The sequence below is a fragment of the Schistocerca gregaria genome, chromosome 1, assembly GCF_023897955.1.
Source record: "Schistocerca gregaria isolate iqSchGreg1 chromosome 1, iqSchGreg1.2, whole genome shotgun sequence".
NCBI lineage: Eukaryota > Metazoa > Arthropoda > Insecta > Orthoptera > Acrididae > Schistocerca > Schistocerca gregaria.
Genome location: NC_064920.1, coordinates 327,752,546 through 327,773,868, shown reverse-complemented (window position 1 = coordinate 327,773,868; position 21,323 = coordinate 327,752,546). Strand labels below are relative to the sequence as shown.

At 42.2% G+C, this 21,323-nt stretch overlaps 1 protein-coding gene across 1 annotated transcript in view; it reads left to right on the top strand.

The window, feature by feature from the left end:
• The first annotated feature begins 205 nt into the window (after positions 1-205).
• Positions 206-21,323, top strand: part of LOC126344004 (keratinocyte proline-rich protein-like) — a 34,824-nt gene continuing 13,706 nt past the window's right edge. The window contains exon 1 of the mRNA XM_050001986.1: positions 206-324. Coding sequence (XP_049857943.1) covers positions 310-324 — 15 coding nt within the window. The 5' untranslated portion in view covers positions 206-309. The remainder of the gene's footprint in view (positions 325-21,323) is intronic.

Below are 21,323 nucleotides of genomic sequence, written 5' to 3'. Positions count from 1 at the left end.
CAGTTGCAGTTATCTCCTCGTTATCGTCACGCTTTGTTTGTGAAATTACTAACTCCAGTTTAATCCTGCATGCAGATATGTTAGTGATCGATGTACTAGACCGCGTGACGTGGAAACAGTCATGCGTCGGGGAGCTGTGCGCCAGTTCATCCTTGACGGTCGTTCGGCGTGGCGTGGGAGATAAATTTTGGGAGGCGGGCGCCTTCTTATCGTAGCTCTTGGTGCGGGTTATCTGCCCAGGCGCGACGCACTCAATCCCTCGCGAGACACGGCCTCCAGCGGCCGACTGACCGACCGCTTCTCGCAGACATGCCGTTCGCACTGGTAAGCACTCTGCAACGTTTGCACGTACTGCGTGTTCTGTAACATTGTCCACAGAGGGGCGGTGTTTTCGTGAGCGCTCTGCACAGCACAGGCGTCTTGTACCCGGCACCACCAGTTTCCTTCACTTTTAATGTGAGACAGTATAAATACTGCCCAATATTTTGATCGCCACCCGTGTTCCTCTGATCGTGGATCGTTAAGAGCACGTCTGGTCATCTACTTACTGTGGGGCTAGACCCGGCGGAGGTTCGAGTCCTCCCTCGGGCATGGGTGTGTGTGTTTGTCCTTAGGATAATTTAGGTTAAGTAGTGTGTAAGCTTAGGGACTGATGACCTTAACAGTTAAGTCCCATAAGATTTCACACACACATCTACTTATTTTTAATCGTTAGAAATGTAAGATGTCAAGGATATATGAACGCTCGCATTGTATCTGTAGATGTCTCGACCAGGGTCGCCGTTTATATTGTGGCAATATGTGTGTATTACCCGACAAGGTAAAGAGAAGTCATGACCAAACCTGCAGCGGTGTGCTATTTAAGACACAGAATGATACAGAAAGAGATATCGAAAGTGTGTGTTCCGATATCCTTATCTGTAAACTGTCACTGACTAAACGTTTAGCGAGAACTGAACGTCAATAGTCACTTTTATGATGCATTTTTGATAGAATTGAGTGACGATGTAATACGTGCGAACAACGTTTCGCCAATATGATCCACTAGAATTTCACAAAATTCTTCACCTTTATTCATAAACGAGTGAAATTCCTTGTACAAGTCCGCCATCATTATGTGTACTACAATGTATTTTTCGTCTAAATCACTAACTGTATTTATTATTGTTACTTGATATGGTCAGTCAGTGCAGGAGGCGATCTATAATTTTGTATTGTAGTGTTCTTCCGAAAGCCAGTTTCTTTACAAAGATCACTATATAAATGCAATTAATGTGTTATTAGTTACGGAAATATGTGTTGCCATTCTCAAATCCATAAAACCGGGCACTGCTAGCTACGTCAGAAAACGGTTACACCAACGTTCTCACATGTGATGCCTCGACTCTTTTGTGCATATTGTAATTACAGTCCTCATGTGACAGAATGGTGCACGCATTGTGTGGTGCAGCTATTACTGCCCGGATTTGTGGATCTGAGGATCGCAATACACAATGTCGAAACCAGTAATCCAGTAACTGTGTTTACACAACGACCTTGCAAAGGAAGATCATAATAAAAGATTTATCATCTTTCGTTCATTACATGAGCCGACTCTGATGAAGACCGCTGATCCACAACTCTGGGTCAAATACGTGACCACGTACAAAGTCAGCGAGCAAGTCTAATTAGGTGATTCACGGGCCTTTTCCTTGAATTCTATGCATATGACCTCAAAGTTTGGCATCGGAAGATGGAATGAGCTGGCATTATTATCAATGAACATTAATAAACTTTTCTTTTAAGAATAGACGGAAAGTAAACTAGAATACGCCTAGTTTTCTCGTACAAGTGTGACGTTGTGTCCCTTCTTCGTAACCACATTGTGTTGTCCGAACGTGAGCGCTAATTAAAACTTGTATCAATTAAAACAAAACGTCCTTCTTCGAAACTGTACGAACACCATAAGAGGCCTCTTGGCGAGGTGGCTGAAAGGAGCAGCTGAATGAATAGAAACTGAAGGACCATCTTCTCAGATTTCTGTGACTAATACATTTTCAAAAGATGACAGTTACAAGAAATCAACGAATATCGATTGATATCTCTGGACAACTTAAGATGCATAATAGCAGATTTATGTGTATTAAATGTTTATTCTGAGTATGTTGCTTCTTATTTGGGCTGGAAAGTCGAACCGTAACATCCTGGAGATCGCGCGACTTCTTCACATAATTTTTACACCTTGGCTTAGTTGACTTCAGATTTTCTCAACAACCCTCTGTCGCCTTCTTAAATACCACAAGTCATTCTTCCCTCTTCCTCATTCTTTAAAAATCCAGTGATGCTACCACTAAGCCGTTGCACGTGCCAGGACGAGTTTTGAGCGATCGACTTTATAAGATGACAACGCACATTACTTTTTGCTGGGACGTTGCTGCTTAATTTCTAATACGATCACCTTTACTGCTACTATGTTGGCTTTCTTGAGTATTGAGCTACAAAGAATGTCGAAATTTTGCATATCGGACAGTATTACAGGGGATGGATTTGAATTACACATGTAAATACCACTTAACGTAGGCAATATCTGTCTGTGACCCCTAACAGTTCTCATTACAACTCGTAGTATAAATGGAGGACTTGCTTCTGAATAGGTATTAGGGTCCCATCCTTCTTATTAAAGAAAGCAAGTCAAGAAATTAATGGAAATTTTCTGAACACTCTCCAAATCACCGGGAAATGTATTAAGCAACTACAACCTAAGACTTTTGTAACCGTGAATAAAAAACATCAGATGGATTCGTCAGAGTGCAGCAACTGGGCGATTATAGTCGTACGTCAGACTTGACATTTATAGCCACTGTAAGTTGCCCATCAAGATATTAGAAACAGACATGTCTACTGGCACCTATCCAACAAGTGATCTTATCATTATCATCTGGTGCGTTATTCAGACTACAATAATTAGTTTATTTCTTGTACCCGTAAGAGAAGTTCCATTGTTGCTTATATAACAGAGTACTGCCACTGTGAGACTTCCTTCATCAGATTTTTTTATTAATGAAAGGGCCTTCGGTAGCGACTGAATCATCCTAATGTAAGGAGCTGTCAAATGAAAACAAACCACATGGTAGAAAAGTAAGTTATTTCAAATGTAATCGCCGTAAGTGCTAGTAGATTTATCCCAATATGAGGCAAGACGGCAAATGCTTTCATGGGAAGATATTAGCGGTAGCCTACAGAAACACGGTTGTACCCAGGTGTGCACCGCTTCGTTCGGAACAAATCGGTGACACGCACACGTGTTGCCAAGGTTGTTTCGACTATGCTGCAAAAGCTACGTTGGGAAGGCCATACAGATCCTTTATACAGCTCCGATCTCTCTCCATGTGATTTCCATATTGTTGGAGCCCTGACAAAAGACATTCTTGCTTCCGACGTAGAAGTACACGGCTGAGTATAACCATGATTTCTTAGGCAATAGCTGATACACACATCAAAAGAAGTCTTGCATCACCCCGGTTCCCAGAACTCCTGAAGGTAGACGATGACTGTGGATATTATACCACAGACACAGTCGCTTTGACTGTTCAGAGATGTCACTAAACGCACTCAAAGATGTGAACAACCATGCATGGGCAGCGACTATTAGACGGAGGGGGTCCGACAGCCGATCAGTTCCAATCATTCCACCAGGTAGGAGGTCGCGGCTCGTCTGTAGTTCTGACATGCCTAGACTGTCGATACCTCGGTTCGATCGCGTTCGCATTATTACTTTGTGACAGGAAAGGCTCTCAACAAGGGAAGGGTCCGGCGTCTCGGAGTGAACCAAGCGATGTGTTTCGACATGGAGGAAAAATAGACAGAGAGGAACTTTCGGTAACAAGGGCCCTACTACTGCAGTGGATGACCGCTACCTACGGATTATGGCCACCGTGTTGAATAATGCTTTCCGTACAGCCACAGGACGTCGAGTTACGACCCAAATTGTGCGCAATAGGCTGCCTGATGCGTAACTTCACTCCCGACCTCCATGGTTAGTGAGGTCCATCTTTGCAACAACGACACCGTGGAGCGCGGTACAGAAGCCCAACAACATGTCGATTAGACCGCTCAGGCTCGACATCACATTCTCTTCACCGATGAGTGTCGCATATGCCTTCAACCAGACAATCGTCGGAAACGTACTTGGAGGCAAGCCGGTCAGGCTGAACGCCATAGCCAGACTGCCTAGCGAGTGCAGCAGGGTGGAGGTCCCCCGCTGTTTTGAGGTAGCATAATGTGGGGCCTACGTACGCCGCTGGTGCTCATGGAAGGCGACGTATCGGCTGTACGATACGTGAATGCCATCCTCTGACCGATAGTGCAACCATATCGGCAGCATATTGGCGAGGCATTCGTCTTCATGGACGACAATTCCCGCCCCCATCGTGCACATCTTGTTAATGACTTCTTTCAGGATAACGACATCGCTCCCTTAGAGTGGCCAGCATGTTCTCCAGACATGAACCCTATCGAAAATGCCTGGGATAGATTGAAAAGGGTTGTTTGTGGACGATGTGACGCACTAACCACTCTAAGGGATCTACGCCGAATCGCCGTTGAGGAGTGGGACAATCTGGACCCACAGTGTCTTGATGAACTTGTGGATAGTATGGCACGACGAATACAGGCATGCATCAATACAAGAGGACGTGGTACTGGGTATTAGTGGTACAGGCGTGTACAGCAATCTGGACCATCATCTCTGAAGGTCTCGCTGTATGGTGGTACAACATGCTATGTATGATTTCGATGAGCAATAAAAAGGGCGGAAATAATGTTTATGTTGATCTCTTTTCTAATTTTTTGTACAGGTTCCGGAACTCTCGGAACCGAGGTGGTGCAAAACTTTTTTTGATGTGTGTACTTTCCCATGAAGGCGTTCACCGTCTTATTTCACATTGTAGTAAATTTATTAACAGTTATGACGAGTACTTTTAAGTTGATAAACAGTTACCAACGTTTTTGTTCGACTGCTCCTTACGAGAAATCTGTTGTCCATGTGTCTGAGCGTATCTCAACAGAATACTGAGTTTGTTTCATCAACGTCCGCGTTTGAGCTAAGGTTACTAGAGAGATAACAGACATCTGTCGCTTACGGCGATTCAGTGGCACCCTTATTGGTGGGTTCTGTAGACCATCCTGTTCACGTGCTTTAGTTTATGGCGTGGAGGATAATTGTAGATTGCGTGTGCATGTGATGCATGACAGAACCATAGGATACTTACCTGCTGAAGGGTGTTCTGTGTGCTGTTGATTTACTGTCTCTGCCGGTACTGGAGAGCAGAATGTACAGATGAAAGGTTGTGCATGAATTGATGATGTGACTGTGGTCATTTCAGCTAATGTTCCTCGTAACAATATCAAACATCTGACTAATAATTTTAGCGGAACCTCTCTATTACTGAATCAAACTGAGACCCTGTACTAAATATAAAAAAAATGGTTCAAATGGCTCTGAGCACTATGGGACTCAACATCTTAGGTCATAAGTCCCCTAGAACGTAGAACTACTTAAACCTAACTAACCTAAGGACATCACACACACCCATGCCCGAGGCAGGATTCGAACCTACGACCGTAGCAGCCCCGCGGTTCCGGACTGCAGCGCCAGAACCGCACGGCCACCGCGGCCGGCTGCTAAATATCAACTGTAAACTTTCGAACATGTATCACTGTCTATTGCTACACAAATTTTGTATCTTGCACTATAGGTAATTAGATATCTGATAGTTCAAAGAGTTCATTTTGATTCTGAATATCTCTCTTTATTGATTGCTTGTGTACGTAGGTGGCATATTCTGAATGACGAGAAGGTCAGCTTTAGTCGACGGAAAAAAAAGAGTTACTGTTAAAATAAATAACTTGAGTGCCAAATCTGGCGGACGACCGTTACATAAAAGGTGAATAAATAATGCTGACAAGTTCCAACACTCGTAATTTACATAGACCGCTGCATGATGACAAGTTATTTCATTCACCTCTGATAATTCGCGCGCGTGTGCTTGTGTGTGTGAGTGTGTGTGTGTGTGTGTGTGTGTGTGTGTGTGTGTGTGTGTTTGTGTGTGTGTGTCTTTTCCTTCTACCAACAATCATCAGTTTTGTTAATGCGACATTCAGTTTCGGACGGAACAATCTTGTAGCACTGAGGAAGTAGCATATTCTACGCTTTTACTTAAAGCATTAACAAAAGCATAGGCTCTCTTATACGTATACTCAGGCTGCTCTGCCGTGTAAACTCATTTGTAATTGTTGCACTACAACTAATACATTGCGTACAAGGTACTTCTCCTCACAGGTGCAACACCAGCGAATAATGTCTGTGACTATGATTCTGGGTGGTCGTTCTTCATCGTCTGAAAATTGTTCACCTTGAATCGTCTGTAACTTACCACCCTGAATGCCACTTGGGAGAGTCATCAACTGACGTATTTGAGTATTACATCATCCCTGACACTGCCCTCGTTACTCCGACCTCAACCTTTGCTCTGGATAACACTGTACTCCTGGTACGCTAATAATATCTGTTTTTCCGCGCACCGCAAAAAAAAGAAGGTACTGCAAATTCCTCTTGTGCAGACATAATGCAAAGGTAAAGGGAAAACGTTTTTACCCAAAATACTGTATATATCCTTCCTTATTTCGAGATTAAAGAAATGGTTCAAATGGCTCTGAGCACTATGGGCCCTAACTTCTGAGGTCATCAGTCCCCTAGAACTTAGAACTACTTAAACCCAACTAACCTAAGAACATCACACACATCCATGCCCGAGGCAGGATTCGAATCTGCGACAGTAGCGGAGGCGCGGTTCCGGACTGAAGCGTCTAGAACCGCTCAGCGACACCGGCCGGTTCTGCTCAGAAATCCCATATCAATGATGTTTCATTGAATGGTTCGCGTGCTGAGTCTTGTTGATGGCCCAGCACTGAAATCTGCAGACATTTTGGAAAGGGTTGCACTTCTGTCCCGTTGAACGATTCTCTTCAGACGCTCGTCGTTGGTCTTGTTCTTGCAGGACTTTTTTCCAACCGTGGCGATGTCGGAGATTTGGTGTTTTACCGGATTCCTGATAGACACGGTACACTCGTGAAAACGTCGTACGGATAAATCCCCACTTCATCGCTACCGCGGTGATGATGTCCCCCATCGCTCGTGCGCCGACTATAACACCACGCTCAAACTCACCTAAATCTTGATAACCTGCCATTTTAGGAGCAGTAACAACTGCTCCAGGCATTTGTACAGTGTAGGCGTTGCATACCGCAGCACCGTTTTATGCTTGTTTTTATACCTCTGTATTTGAATACGCATACCTATACCAGTTTCTTTGGCGCTTCAGTGTACATTAGATGAGCCGATAAGACTTAGAACTAAATATGTGTGTTTGTACCCACCCATTCACCCACCCTCTCACTCACTCACATACCTCACAAACGGAGGAACATACAAACACACTCACACACACATACACACACACACACAAACACACACACACACACACACACACACACACACACACACACAACGACTGCCATAATGATTTTACCTTTCCATGTTATTAACCCATTTCATAAACTATCTAAACTTCTCTACAACATCAACAGCTTACGAAAGGTGCGAGAAAACTTGTAAACCGCTTTTCGGAAAACCAGGAGTATGGAATCCGTCTCTTGCACCTTCATCCACAGTTCGCAGGATATAATGTGAGAAAAGGGTAAGCTGAGTTTTTCACGAGCAATGATTTCTAATTGCGTTCTGATTTGTGGACAAATGCTAATCGCCTCGAGAAAATTTATTACATTCTAAATGAGTCTACGTTCAATTATACTGCAGCAAACCGATGTTAAGGATGCTGATGTGCAATTTTACGGGTCTCTTCTTTTACCATTCTTATATAAAGTAATCACTTGCGGTTTTTCCAGTCGCTTGGAACTTAGTGCTTGGTGAGAGATTTGCAACACCTGCAAGCTAAGTAAGGGACCATAGGCATAGAGTACTCTTTGTAAAACCGAATTACGATTCCATCTGCACCTGGTGACTTATATGTTTTCATCTTTTTCAGCTGCTTTTCTACGGCGGAGACGTCTGGTATTACGTTCCCCATACGGGAGTCTGTACAACGGTCTAACGACGATATGTTTGTACGATACTCCTCCGTGAATGATTCCTTAAACGCAAAATTTAATACTTCAGCTTTCCTTTTGCTGTCTTCTATTGGCACACCAGACTGCTCAACGAGTGACTGAATGGAAACCTTCTACTCACTTAGCGATCTTACGTAGGATCAGAATTTTTTCGGCCTATCGTCAACGTCTTTTGCTAATGTATTACGGTGGTAGCTTATGTATGCTTCGCGCGTCGATTTGTTTACAGACGCACTGACCTCTGCTAACTTTAGACTATTTTCATTTGCGCGCTCTCGTTCGCACTCGGAGTGCAACAGTCTTTGCTTTCTCAATTTTATCGGAATTTTTGTTATTAAATCACCATGGATCGTTTCTGTTCTTAATCCACTTACTCGTCATATACCTCTTCAGAGCGTGCTTTCAATCCATTTAAAATTTGCTCTTAATTCCTCTACGTCTATCATACTGTAACTGAATGATGTCCATTCATTGTTTAAGTGGCATGCTAACAACTGCTTATCTGCTCTTTTCAACAAAAATACTCTCCTAGCCTTCTTGACTGACATTTTAACTTTGGTAACCATCGTAGGTACGATGACATCAGCGTCACTAATTTCTGTCCCTAGACTGACGACGTCGGCAAGGTCAGGCCTGTTTACAGCTACAAGATCCAAAGTATTTCCCCTGCGTGTAAGTGTTCTAACTACCTGTTCAAGATAGTTTTTCAAAAGTACCCCTGCGATAACTATATACTATACTGTACCATACTATACTTGGTAGGTTTAAGCTGTCTGCAACTACAATTGCATAGTCTGGATATTCCCGCCCTTCAGAGTGTATACTTCCTTTGAATGACTGGGAAACTGTTTCGGCGGAATCGGGTGGCCATTAAAAACATCCAGCAAGTAATTTGATTTAACCGAGAAGTCTTACACTTCGCCGGCCGAAGTGGCCGTGCGGTTCTAGGCGCTGCAGTCTGGAAGCGCGAGACGTCTACGGTCGCAGGTTCGAATCTTGTCTCAGGCATGGATGTGTGTGATGTCCTTTGGTTAGTTAGGTTTCACTAGTTCTTAGTTCTAGGGGGATAATTACCTCAGAAGTTGAGTCCCATAGTGCTCAGAGCCATTTGAATCTTACACTCCTCCAGATACCTCCACACTCACACTCCAATTCGACCTCAATAGAGACAATATTTTTGTCGACTGCAATGAACTCTCCCCTTGCTGTGGCGTTTAACGTATTTTTACGATATATGTTCCATGACTTCCTAAATATTTCCGAACGTTCTATTCCGTATTTCATAATATCTCAGTCCCGAGAGTGATTTGAGCGTAACTAATTTCCTAGAGGGAAACCAGTTCGAGAAATTTATTACGAATACTTCGACAGTTAACTGATAAAATTTTGACAGTCAAAAAGTCTTTACTGTAAACGCCGTCTGGTTTCTCGATCAGAGTGTCGAGTGTTCAGAGTACCTGAAACTAACGCCTAGCTTAACAAAATCCACATGTGCACTCCACAAGTACTCTGCCACCAAGTATCTGCTTCCTTTGTGTAGTGCACGCCTGACAAGGGGAGCTCTACAGTTCTCCGCCTGACAAATGCACGCCCAGAAATCTGCAGCCAAGACCGCCACAGAGCCTTTCGTTGAGACCCTCCATTCGGCTTCAAACCAACGGAACCCGATCAACTCTTGGGACATTGCTGCAAATTGGGTCATCTGCTTTCACTCACGCGCGAAACCAGAGCCTTCCAGTCACTCGTATGAACTGGCTGCAGATCCCAACTGACAGCCGTCACCGGTGCCGACGTGAACCATGACCAGCAGATGATTGCATCCTGCATGCTCGATAGCCGAAGGCAGGGCCTCCTCCACTTCTCGGATGAGGACCCCCAGCAGACGTACCTACTGCACATTGACTTTGTTTCCTTCACTTTCTGATCAGAACACCATGTGGGGAACGTGGGCGACCTAATGCATAATGACAGAGAATCTGATTTTAGAATTTGGATAGTACATTTATTGTTTTGGATAGCATGCAACAGATGTACAAGTATCTTTCTGGAGTATCCGCGCGGAGTGTTACAGAGCCATTTACATTATACATTAATGATCCAATGAACAACGTCTGGAGCTCTATGAGACTTTCCTCAGAAGATACGGTTGTATATACGAAAGGGTGCAAAGCCAGAAGAATGTTGCGAAATCCATAAAGACATGCAGAGAATGGATGATTGTATCAGGGACAGGAAGTTGATGTTGGACGGAAATAAATGTAACCTATTGTGTTGTCTTGGGACTAGAGCCACCTGCCGGGTGCAAGTCTTTTGATCTGACACCACTTCGGTGACTTGCGAGTCGATGGGGATGAAATGATGGTGATTAGGACAACACCCAGTGCCTGAGCAGAGAAAATCTCCGACACAGCCGGGAATCGAAGCACGGCCCTTAGGATTGACCACTCAGCTACCGGGGGCGGACATCTGTTGTGTATAAATAGACTAACTGATCCATTACAGTTCGGTTACTTTATTGCCGAAAGAGTGTAGTCCCTAAATCACTGAATGTGAGTACTGTTATGATTCTCGTCTTCAGTTGTTGCGTATGCTAAATAGAAAGACAGGTGGCCTATGCTAAATAGAAAGATATATTGCAGGTTTGGCAGTGAAGTCGGTAAGGAGCTGCCTGCATAGTCTGTATCTGAAACGACTGAAATAGTTAGAAGTCGTTGGTAAAAAATAATATATATTGTACTTAACTTGTGTTACAGGCTTCTTCATATGCTACATACATGTAATTACAAACATATCTAGAGAGGCATTACTTATGCCATACTCGACTAAGGGCCTCGTTAGAGGTTACTTCCTATAAACTGAAGGATATGCTACATTCTTAGTTGACGAGAGCTCGCTAGATACTAGTCACAAGCCGCAGAGCGGCGCTAGTCGCGACCCGCGGGTCCAGCGATATCTATTATAGACCGCGGTCGATATCTGTAACCCCTAACAAATGTGGTATCGAACGTTGATACCACAAGTATTTCCGGATTTCCTTCTACTTTTCGTTTATAAATTAGAAAGGCTTCTGTGCCGAATCCGTTTCAAGTCTCTTTGTTGTTTTTAAAGGGTCGCATTTATTTTTAGGGTAGTACGCGGGTGTTCTGAAAAGTACAGTCTCCGAATTATTTTATGTGAAAACTCATATAAACTTTCTGTAAGAATACAAAATACCTGGTGGACTATTGCTAAGTGATATGCGGTGCACAACAAATAACCAAACAAATAACAAACAAACAAATTTCAACGGTCCCCAATGTCTCTCTTATACATTCATTGTATCTTTCCTTACCTACCAATGCTACTAATTTTACGATTTACTGCGTCATTTATGCAGCTAAAGTTTAGCCAGAGCGCCAAATTCCTAGATATTTATTTCTAAACAGTCATCCTAGTAACTGTAGAAAGTTTGACTCCCATGACGGAACCACAACTTCACCTCGGCTTGAATCGCCTCGTCGCTATCAAAGTGAAGTTCCGGAAGCTGTTCTTTAAGTTTTGGAAACATGAATATCGGATGGGGCCAACTCGGCACTGTATGGAGGATGATCGACAACAGCGAACCCACGCCGATCTTGCAGATGTCAGTTTGCTCGTGTGTGGTCTAGCACTGTCATAATGGGACAGTGGTCCATGCGTGGACGTACTCTTCGAATTCGTGCTCCCAATTTTCTAAGAGTGTCTCATGCACCGACATAGTTCCGTTACACACCACCATGTTACACGCTACAGTTTGGAGCCTTCTAGCGGCAAAGTGTTGCAATTAAGCGCGAGAGTCGATCGAGTAATATGCATCATATTTAATACTTTAACCGATAGCGAGAAAAGGATAAAAAATTAGGAGGCAGTACTTTTCAGCACACCCTCATATCTACAGGTGATTGAATATTTACAACGCGATTTTTTTCTCATCGTATAAAATAACCTACAAACATCAGAGTCACCTCGTGTGAACACTACACCAAGAACTCTTCGATAATTAGCAATTATAAAGGAAGTTACTGCAAAATCTGCATGATAAACCACACAGCTTTCATTTAGTCCCATTATAAAGAAATTAATCTCTCTTTTTCCAGGTGCCCTACATTTGTTATTTAGTTACGGCAATAGCTGGACGTCTTACCGTTACACGGGTCCATGTAGCAAACACTTCCGTTCTGTACGCTGCTTCCTGTGCCCAATGCAGGGTGTGGCACTCTGACCACGCAGAATGACGGCCCCCCTCAGTGCCGCTAACAACAAAACATTGTGCGAGCGTAACCGCGCACGCATTTGCAATCATTCAACGTGACGTCACGTTAAAACACAATCCAATCATGCTAGCTGCACCCACCCAGATTACGGTAATAAAGCACCCCTTGGCTCGTGACATAAATCTTCGTTTAAAATTGCTACAACTCCGCAACGCTTCCCAGGTACATGCGGAGCGCACTCTTGTTTTGCTGTTGTTGATTAGAATGGTAATTAGCCCGTGCAAAAGGTCTGAATAATTTATCCAATTTCCAGGAACTCGTACGGATTAATTACGCAAATAGGGAGCTGCCGCGAGCGCACGAAATGAAGAATATGGAAATGTACAGTTAGCGTAGCTGTCTGTACAGTACTGAAATTCTGCTATGGATCTGCGGTATGACGATGCATTGATTCGCGGCTGAAAACGAACGACGCGACTGGAATAATTCCTATCGTTCCGCTGATTTGCCGCCTGTCAAATGAGCGCCCGATGTTTCCTCAAATTTCTTTCCGTCAATATTCGTTACAGTAGCGTGCGATAAATATCTACAACTGGAACTCATTTCATTACAGTCGTATCTTGTCTAGGGAGACAATGAATAACTAATCAAGGATGAAACTCATCACATTCGACGGAATAATTATGCTGGAAGTAACGCGTAATCTTATTAATACCGTAGCAAGTGGGGAAAGCACTTGTGATAGTACAACACAGAGCGTACGAAACGTAAGAACTCAATGAGTTTTGAAGTACACACTGATTACAGAACAGAAATCAAGTCATAGTACAGGAATAGAGATACTTTAACTGGTATGTAAAAAACAGAAAATATTTGATAGACGCCAGCGATGTGTTTATGGCAGCTCTATCCACTTCAGAGATGTAAGACTTTGTGATAAAGGGTAGGTAAGAAAAAAGACCACTAAACAACACTAAACAACGAAGCTAACGGCACCTGCAGGCTATTACCCAACGAAAACAACAACAAAGAAGCGAAAATTTAGAAAAAATGGAATTTTATGGTTTGGATCGATCAGAAAGACAGTAAGAAACGCTTACAGTCTCAAAGCTGTTGTTGATATACAGAATACGAGTTAGCTTCCGAACAATGATCCAATACAAGCTTAATTAACTTCGGAGATGTTGTTTCCTCCTGGCGAAATCATTCGGCTTCTTCGATTTTGATTGTTATGAGAGTTTAATCTACTCCAACTATGTCGTTGCCTGCTAGTAAATAGGACTGTATGAAAATTAAGTACTTCTGAATGACACTAGGAATCATAATGAATATCATTGCCGCTAAAACGTCTCCAGTGAGTCAAATGATTTCTTATACTCAGCTACGCTATATTTATTTATTCCATTGTGTTTTAAGAATAAGGCCGATGACTTGGATATGGTCCACGGTTGAGACAAACACTGCAAAATCCTGCTTGTTATACTGGTTGTTAGACATATCCTTGTTCAATGAGTAAATTGCAGATGATGAGTTAGAAGCACGTAAAGAGCCTTTATTTTGAGTCATAGGCTTCCTGGCGAGTTCTATGGGGCCCGCAGCGAGTTACTCTCATCTCAGAGTAGCTCTACTCTCTATGTCCTCAGATATTCATTGGATATATTTCTATCTCTGTCTTCTCCTGCTGTCTTTACCATCTGACGCGTGGCAGGATTGCTGGCGTCGCCTTTAGTGGCTTAACTCGAGTGCGTTTTTCGAGCGTAGCCTGGGCAGACAGGTGTTAATGGCTGGTGTCCTTGGCCGCATCTTTGATCTGCAGTTTTTGCTCTGTGAACTCCGCACGATTTGTTGAACTGTCGGTTTGATGGGAGGATATTAAAATCGTGTGCGGGGTTCTTGATGCAAAAGACGTATACCAGCGTACTGAATGTAGACCATTTACGTTAATATGACTGGTTTCGTGTCGCACCACAGGTCTGCTATTGAGTGTTTTAGTGCAGAGTCGTCGCCGAGGTTGGTCGTAGTTTTCCGTAGACACGCTCCGGTCGGCGAAATTGTGAGTGGCGTGCAGTGCGCATTTTGTTGCATCGTTACTGTTACTGGATGCTCCTTGGCCTTGCTGTTTTGGCGAGTTTTCGCTATTGGTTAGAGAAACCATCTTACAGTGAAAAAAGGTGCTGTTGCAAATGCAGCGATCAAGAATAATCCTATGGAAGCATCTTGGCAGGAGATGCTGCAGATTAGCTGAGCTTTCCGTGGTGGGTGTTGTGCTCCATAAACAGGCACGGAACAAGGTTAGTGTTGTCTGTGTCTAGTGCCACATGTTAGCACGGACGTCAGTTGTTCCAGTGTTGTCGCACGGTATCGCTGTTGTTCTGTATCTGGCTTTAGGCTAATAGCAAGACATGGCCGTTCATTCTCTCTAATTCCCCCCCCCCCCCCTCTTTCTCTCCCTGTTTTGATTGCTGTAAGTGTCCACAGTGACGTTTTACATTCCTGTGGCGGAACATAATACTGGTTTTACGCATGTGTGTTGGTCGTGGAAGATTGCATTTGATGTTCTTGTCCAGATTTGTTTTTTTGGGCGCCACGGCGATAAAAGCAGAGTGTTGCGCCATTAGCGGCAATGCCTGTGGAAGAATTACACTCCGTACGTATCCCAGTGAAATATACCAGGAAGTCTGTTTGCCACATTGAGCGTGTGCAAAGAACTGATGAATCTGTGATTCGATGAAGTGTAGTTGGCGTGGCCGTTTCATACTGTTTGCCAGTGTTGTGTTCAATTAAATTAAGGGTTAGAGTGTAAGAAAATTTCTTGTACCCAACAGATCCGCCCCCTAATTCTAAGTTAGGTGTGAGTGCACAACTCTCCCCCTCTCAAGATAGTGTACTGGTTAGTCACCTAGCATAAGTGCTGTCTATGCAAATTTAGCCGCGTTAAGCTGGATTACTACAGAATGTAGCCCTCTTAAGGCATAAAAGCTATTTAAGCTCTGCTGCGCGAGAAATGAATAGTTTGGGCTGATGATTTTGCATACCGATAGCATAGCGCGTAGTGGTGCACTGATCCCTAGTTGTTGTGTTTCCTGGTCCAGTGGTGATCGCTGACCAGAGGTTCATTTGCTGTCTAGTGTAGTGTAAATTGTTATTGTAGGCTGGGGTAGTTCTCCTCAGCGAGAATGAATTGGTTGAAAGGTGGAAACATGTGAAAATAAAAGCCAAGTTTGGATATTTATTAAACTGCTCATGTATCATCAGATCATTAACCTCTCCAGTAATGAAGTCCTACTTGTTCCCTTTTTAATTAAGAGCAGTTTAGTAATTTGGGTTTTCTTGAACTCTTATTAACCAAGGCCTGCCTGCTCTTATTGCCCTATTGTTGAGATCTGATATCTCGCTCAATCTGTTTTGTAACCAACGGAAATTGTCGTTGCCAAAGGCCTACCTGTTTCATCGGTATTTATGTCAATGAATTAGTAACAGAAAATGACACATGATGTTACATGGGCTCTAACCTTCAACTTTGCATCCATAGTTGTTGGTGTCACCATCTACAGCTCCCTATTGTACCACGGAAGTTATGCCCTGAGGCATTACGTCCTGTCATCCCATCCCTTTCTTCTTGTCGGTGTAATCCGTATTTTCCGTTTTTTCGCAGCTTCTGCGAAGAGTCGTTTCATTTCCCAAGTGATTCGTCCGTCATGTATTCAACAACCTTCTATAGCAACACTTCTCACAAGCTCCGATTCTCTTTTTTCTCGTTTTTCCACAATTCACTATCGTACAATGTTGCGCTGCAAACGTATATCCTGAGAAATTTCTTTCCCAAAATAAGGCCTATCTTTTATAGTAGTAGACTTCTTTTGTCCAGGAATGTCCTCTTTTCCGGTGCTAGTCGGCTGCTGATGGCCTTTATGGTCTTTTGCCATGCTGCAATTTCGCAATTTCTATGTGCTCGTCCTTCAGAAATAATGTTCAGTCGCCTTCTGATGATTTCTTCCTCTGCTGTCCTGTCCACGCGCCTTTCCTGTTGAAAACGAAACATGTTCCTCTACTGGAAAATCTGTAGTGTAACCAGCAATATTTTACGAGTTTAACAGGTGCTACAAATCTTTTTCAGTGTCAGGTTAGCTGAGCGACTAATTAAAATGTAGTTCGTGAATGAAACCTTCGATATACTGGCACTTTTTTTTATGAAAAAACACTGCCAAGCCCATGTTAGCCTTAAGTTTCAACACTCACACGTAATCAGTCACTCCTAATAGCCACCTTATTGTAATCAACAGAACCCGTCACCAAAAAGTTTTTCAAGCGTGTGTGACAGAATACTACTTCTAACATTACACAATTTGGCCTCTACGAATGTACAGGTTGCGGTCACGGCTTGTGTAGTATGCTACGCGGATTGTCAATGAACTAGTAACAGAAAATAACACATGATGTTATATGGGCTCTAACCTTCAACTTTGCATCCATAGTTGTTGGTGTCACCATCTACAGCTCCCTATTGTACCACGGAAGTTATGCCCTGAGGCATTACGTCCTGTCATCCCATCCCTTCTTCTTGTCGGTGTAATCCGTATTTTCCGTTTTTTCGCAGCTTCTGCGAAGAGTCGTTTCATTTCCCATGTGATTCGTCCGTCATGTATTCAACAACCTTCTATAGCAACACTTCTCACAAGCTCCGATTCTCTTTTTTCTCGTTTTTCCACAATTCACTATCGTACAATGTAGCGCTGCAAACGTATATCCTGAGAAATTTCTTTCCCAAAATAAGGCCTATATTTTATAGTAGTAGACTTCTTTTGTCCAGGAATGTCCTCTTTTCCGGTGCTAGTCGGCTGTTAATGGCCTTTATGGTCTTTTGCCATGCTGCAATTTCGCAATTTCTATGTGCTCGTCCTTCAGAAATAATGTTCAGTCACCTTCTGATGATTTCTTACTCTGCAGTCCTGTCCACGCGCCTTTCCTGTTGAAAACGAAACATGTTCCTCTACTGGAAAATTTGTAGTGTAACCAGCAGTATTGTACGAGTTTAACAGGTGCTACAAATCTTTTTCAGTGTCAGGTTAGCTGAGCGACTAATTAAAAGGTAGTTCGTGAGTGAAACCTTCGATATACTGGCACTTTTTTTATGAAAAAACACTGCCAAGCCCATGTTAGCCTTAAGTTTCATCACTCACACGTAATCAGTCACTCCTAATAGCCACCTTATTGTAATCAACAGAACCCGTCACCAAAAAGTTTATCAAGCGTGTGTGACAGAATACTACTTCTAACATTACACAATTTGGCCACTACGAATGTCCAGGTTGCGGTCACGGCTTGTGTAGTATGCTACGCGGATTTTGGTTATTCAAGTCAAATTACAGTTATTCAATTCGGAATTTCACATCTTCGTATTTCTCTCACGTTAGCATCGACTCTGCGGCACCCCACGGCCAACTTGTAGTTATTATGCTGCAAAATTATCACATGTGTTCAGGGCTCCTTATATTCGCAAACAAACATGATAGTGGCTGAGTTCCGAACTCCACTCTTTAGACATAATAAAGAAATTCTTTAGACGAAAAAATATGTGCCAGAGTACCTTCCTCTGATTGGCTGATATACACCATAGCCAATCCAATATTAATATTAAACCGCGCAATCCCGTAACTTTTATGTTTGAGCAATCACACCTTAATAGTTTTTACGAAAATTTACTATATGACGACTTTAGAAACTCCGTAAATATTAAAATAACTCCCTCTTTCAATAACAGGATTATCGTGAAACGTTTCTTGTTTTCCCAGGCCCATAAACTTCCTATTTGTACATTTCAAAATTCCCCTGGGTATAATTCGCTTTCTCTGCACAATCACAGTTCTCACTCTAATGTGTATCCACTTAATAGACATTACAGTATTTATTTAATATCTTACTTTCCGTTCACACTATCATTCACATTAATAAACAAATTAGGATATTTGACAGCCACAATACGCGCAATTAATAGTTTTGTTTCCAAAGTTTCATAGTCCGTAAGTATCTGAGAGCTTTCGGTCGACAGTCGTAGCTGCTGGCAGCTAGCTATCGGATCATAACGCATCTGTCGTGCGATAACCAGGACTCATTTTCTGAAGCTGTCTGCCCACTACCGTCTCTTACTTAATATAAGTTCGATATAAATCGCTGTGACTCACACTTCCTATAATTATAACATATTTTATAAACAATTTTTATCATTATGCAACATGACAACTTTGCAACAGCAAACTTAGTGAAATAAGCTACACAATTCTTACTCTGGACTTGCCAGTTCTAAAACTAATCTTGTCTATTAATTTACAAAAACTCATTTTCCCTAACGTCCTTTACACAAATTCTTTTTCGAAACACAAAATTAATTTGTTTCGAAAGCGATTCAGATTGCTTACAGAATTTCAGTTAAATAAGGAATTTATGTTCTCTTTCAATTTCAAAATATTTATTTATTTACACTCTCTCCAATTTTTTTTACTTCATCTCCAAGTACTTCTACTATTTTCACTCAGTAATGAGTCTGTGTATAATTATAGGTCCACACCTACCTTATGTACGTCACGTCAGTAGTGTCCTACATTTGAAGTCGTTTTCCTTAGGTCATCACAGCGCCTTACTTGTGTGGTTTCCCTAACACTTTACCTCTATTTACAATGCAGTCAAGGCTGCAGTTGCTTGGCCATTTCCCTGAAACCATACTTATCTAAGACTACTATTTTATACAGTATCTTACTGAAAGATAAATATTAGTACATGTGTTTTCCTTAAATTTATTATTTTGCTTTATATTTTCAGCTACAGTTTTGGGTTGTTTGCTTCTTGTCTTAGAGAGTAAATTAATGGTGGAATTTTTCTTTAACTGGCATCTTCAAAGGACACAAATACGAATATCCTTGAAAAACATGAACTTCCAAAGTGAAAAACATCAATAAAATTAGTAAAACTGGATGTTAGTAAAAGCATTTTAGCCAGCCGGTGTGGCCGAGCGGTTCTAGGCGCTTCAGTCTGAAACCGCGCGACCGTTACGGTCGCAGGTTTAAATCCTGCCTTGGGCATGGATGTGTGTGACGTCCTTAGCTTAGTTAGGTTTAAGTAGTTCTAAGTTCTAGGGGACTGATGGCCTGAGCTGTTAAGTCCCATAGTGCTCAGAGCCATTTGAACCACTTGAAAGCATTTTAAATATTTACTTAAATGACTCAGTAAATATTACTTAACTAGGTTTTACAATTTTTTTCAAAAGAGCTTAAAACTTGCATAAATCATTCCTTTACAAAGTTACAAGCATAAAACAGTTGGCACTGTTTTTACCCGTTTCTCTTCAGTTTATATATAGTCAAATATATTTTTGGTAGGCTAGGAAGTCTCTCAAAATAATCACAATGAAATATTTAACCTAATAAAGAAAATTACGTCCAAGATCATAAAGTTATTTACAAAATTCTTCATATCACAATCTTTGGCCCACTCTCTCTCTCTCTCTCTCTTTCTCTCTCTCTCTCTCTCTCTGTCACTCTCTCACACACACATTTGGGTTTAGTCACGTTAGGAAAACTATTTAATATTCCGACGAAAACTCTACTTTATCATACCAAGCAGTTTATTTTGTCACATCCTGTAAGTATTTCGTTACGATTCCAAAACGCATTAATCATTTTTCATCAGAACAACACGTCTTCTAAAATCAGTACTTCATTCCATAAATAGTTAGTTTACCTATACTAAGATTCCTGATAAACCGCATCGGGTATTATTTAACTCACTGTTCAACAACATCTTGAGCCCGCATCTCGTGGTCCTGCGGAGGCGATCTCACTTCCCACGCCCGGGTTCCCGGGTTCGATTCCCGGCGGGGTCAGGGATTTTCTCTGCCTCGTGATGGCTGGGTGTTGTGTGATGTCCTTAGGTTAGTTAGGTTTAAGTAATACTAAGTTCTAGGGGACTGATGACCTTAGATGTTAAGTCCCATAGTGCTCAGAGCCATTTGAACCATTTGAACCATCAACAACATCTTGGCTATTTTTCAACCAAATAAAACACCATTCTACCTCAAGTCAGGTAATTCTACCATATATTTCCTTGTACTGATCACTTCATTCACATGTCACCTGTAGTTTTTATCATTACACCACTACTTCAACATCCATTTGCCTATTTTTCACGACAACAACACACCCTTCTCAGGAAAAAATTACTTAATATATCCATTAATTACTTTCTTCGCTAATCATAGACCTCATTATCAGTTTTCCAAATTTCTAAATATTTTACTCTGAATGTCTTTATTTTTCCTATAATTAACTTTGACACAACATCCTGCAATCTCTCTTCTTTTCGCTCAATAGTGAAGGTGGTGAAAGATGATAGACAAAAGAGTAAGATTGACAACATGAAATGAAAACAAAATAATATCGCCATTAACTAGAGTACCTGGTGATCATCAGTAACCTGAGATTGCAAAGAGTGCAAAGCCCTCTGAGATCTTCGTTCCCTGTTCCTCTCCTCGATGTACATATCTCTCTTAGTCAGTTTTGAGAAGTTCTAAGAGTTTTCCTGTTTTCTAGTAATCTAACATATAGGCATTTGGATGTGGTTTCTCAGTCACCATGTACTAACCAGTTGGTGGTCTGGTTGGTTGGTTGATTGACTTGTCGAAGGGAACTAAACAGCGAGGTCGTCGTTCTCATCTGATTAGGGAAGGATGGGGAAGGACGTCGGCCGTGCCCTTTCAAAGGAACCATCCCGGTATTTGCCTGAAACGATTTAGGGAAATCATGGGAAACCTAAATAAGGGTGGTCGGACGCGGTTACTCATCAGTAAAGAATTTGGTTTCTACCATTATCTTCTTAGATTTTTTCGCTTTCGACCAAGACTAGGTCTCCAGTCTGAAAGCTGGTAGGAAATGC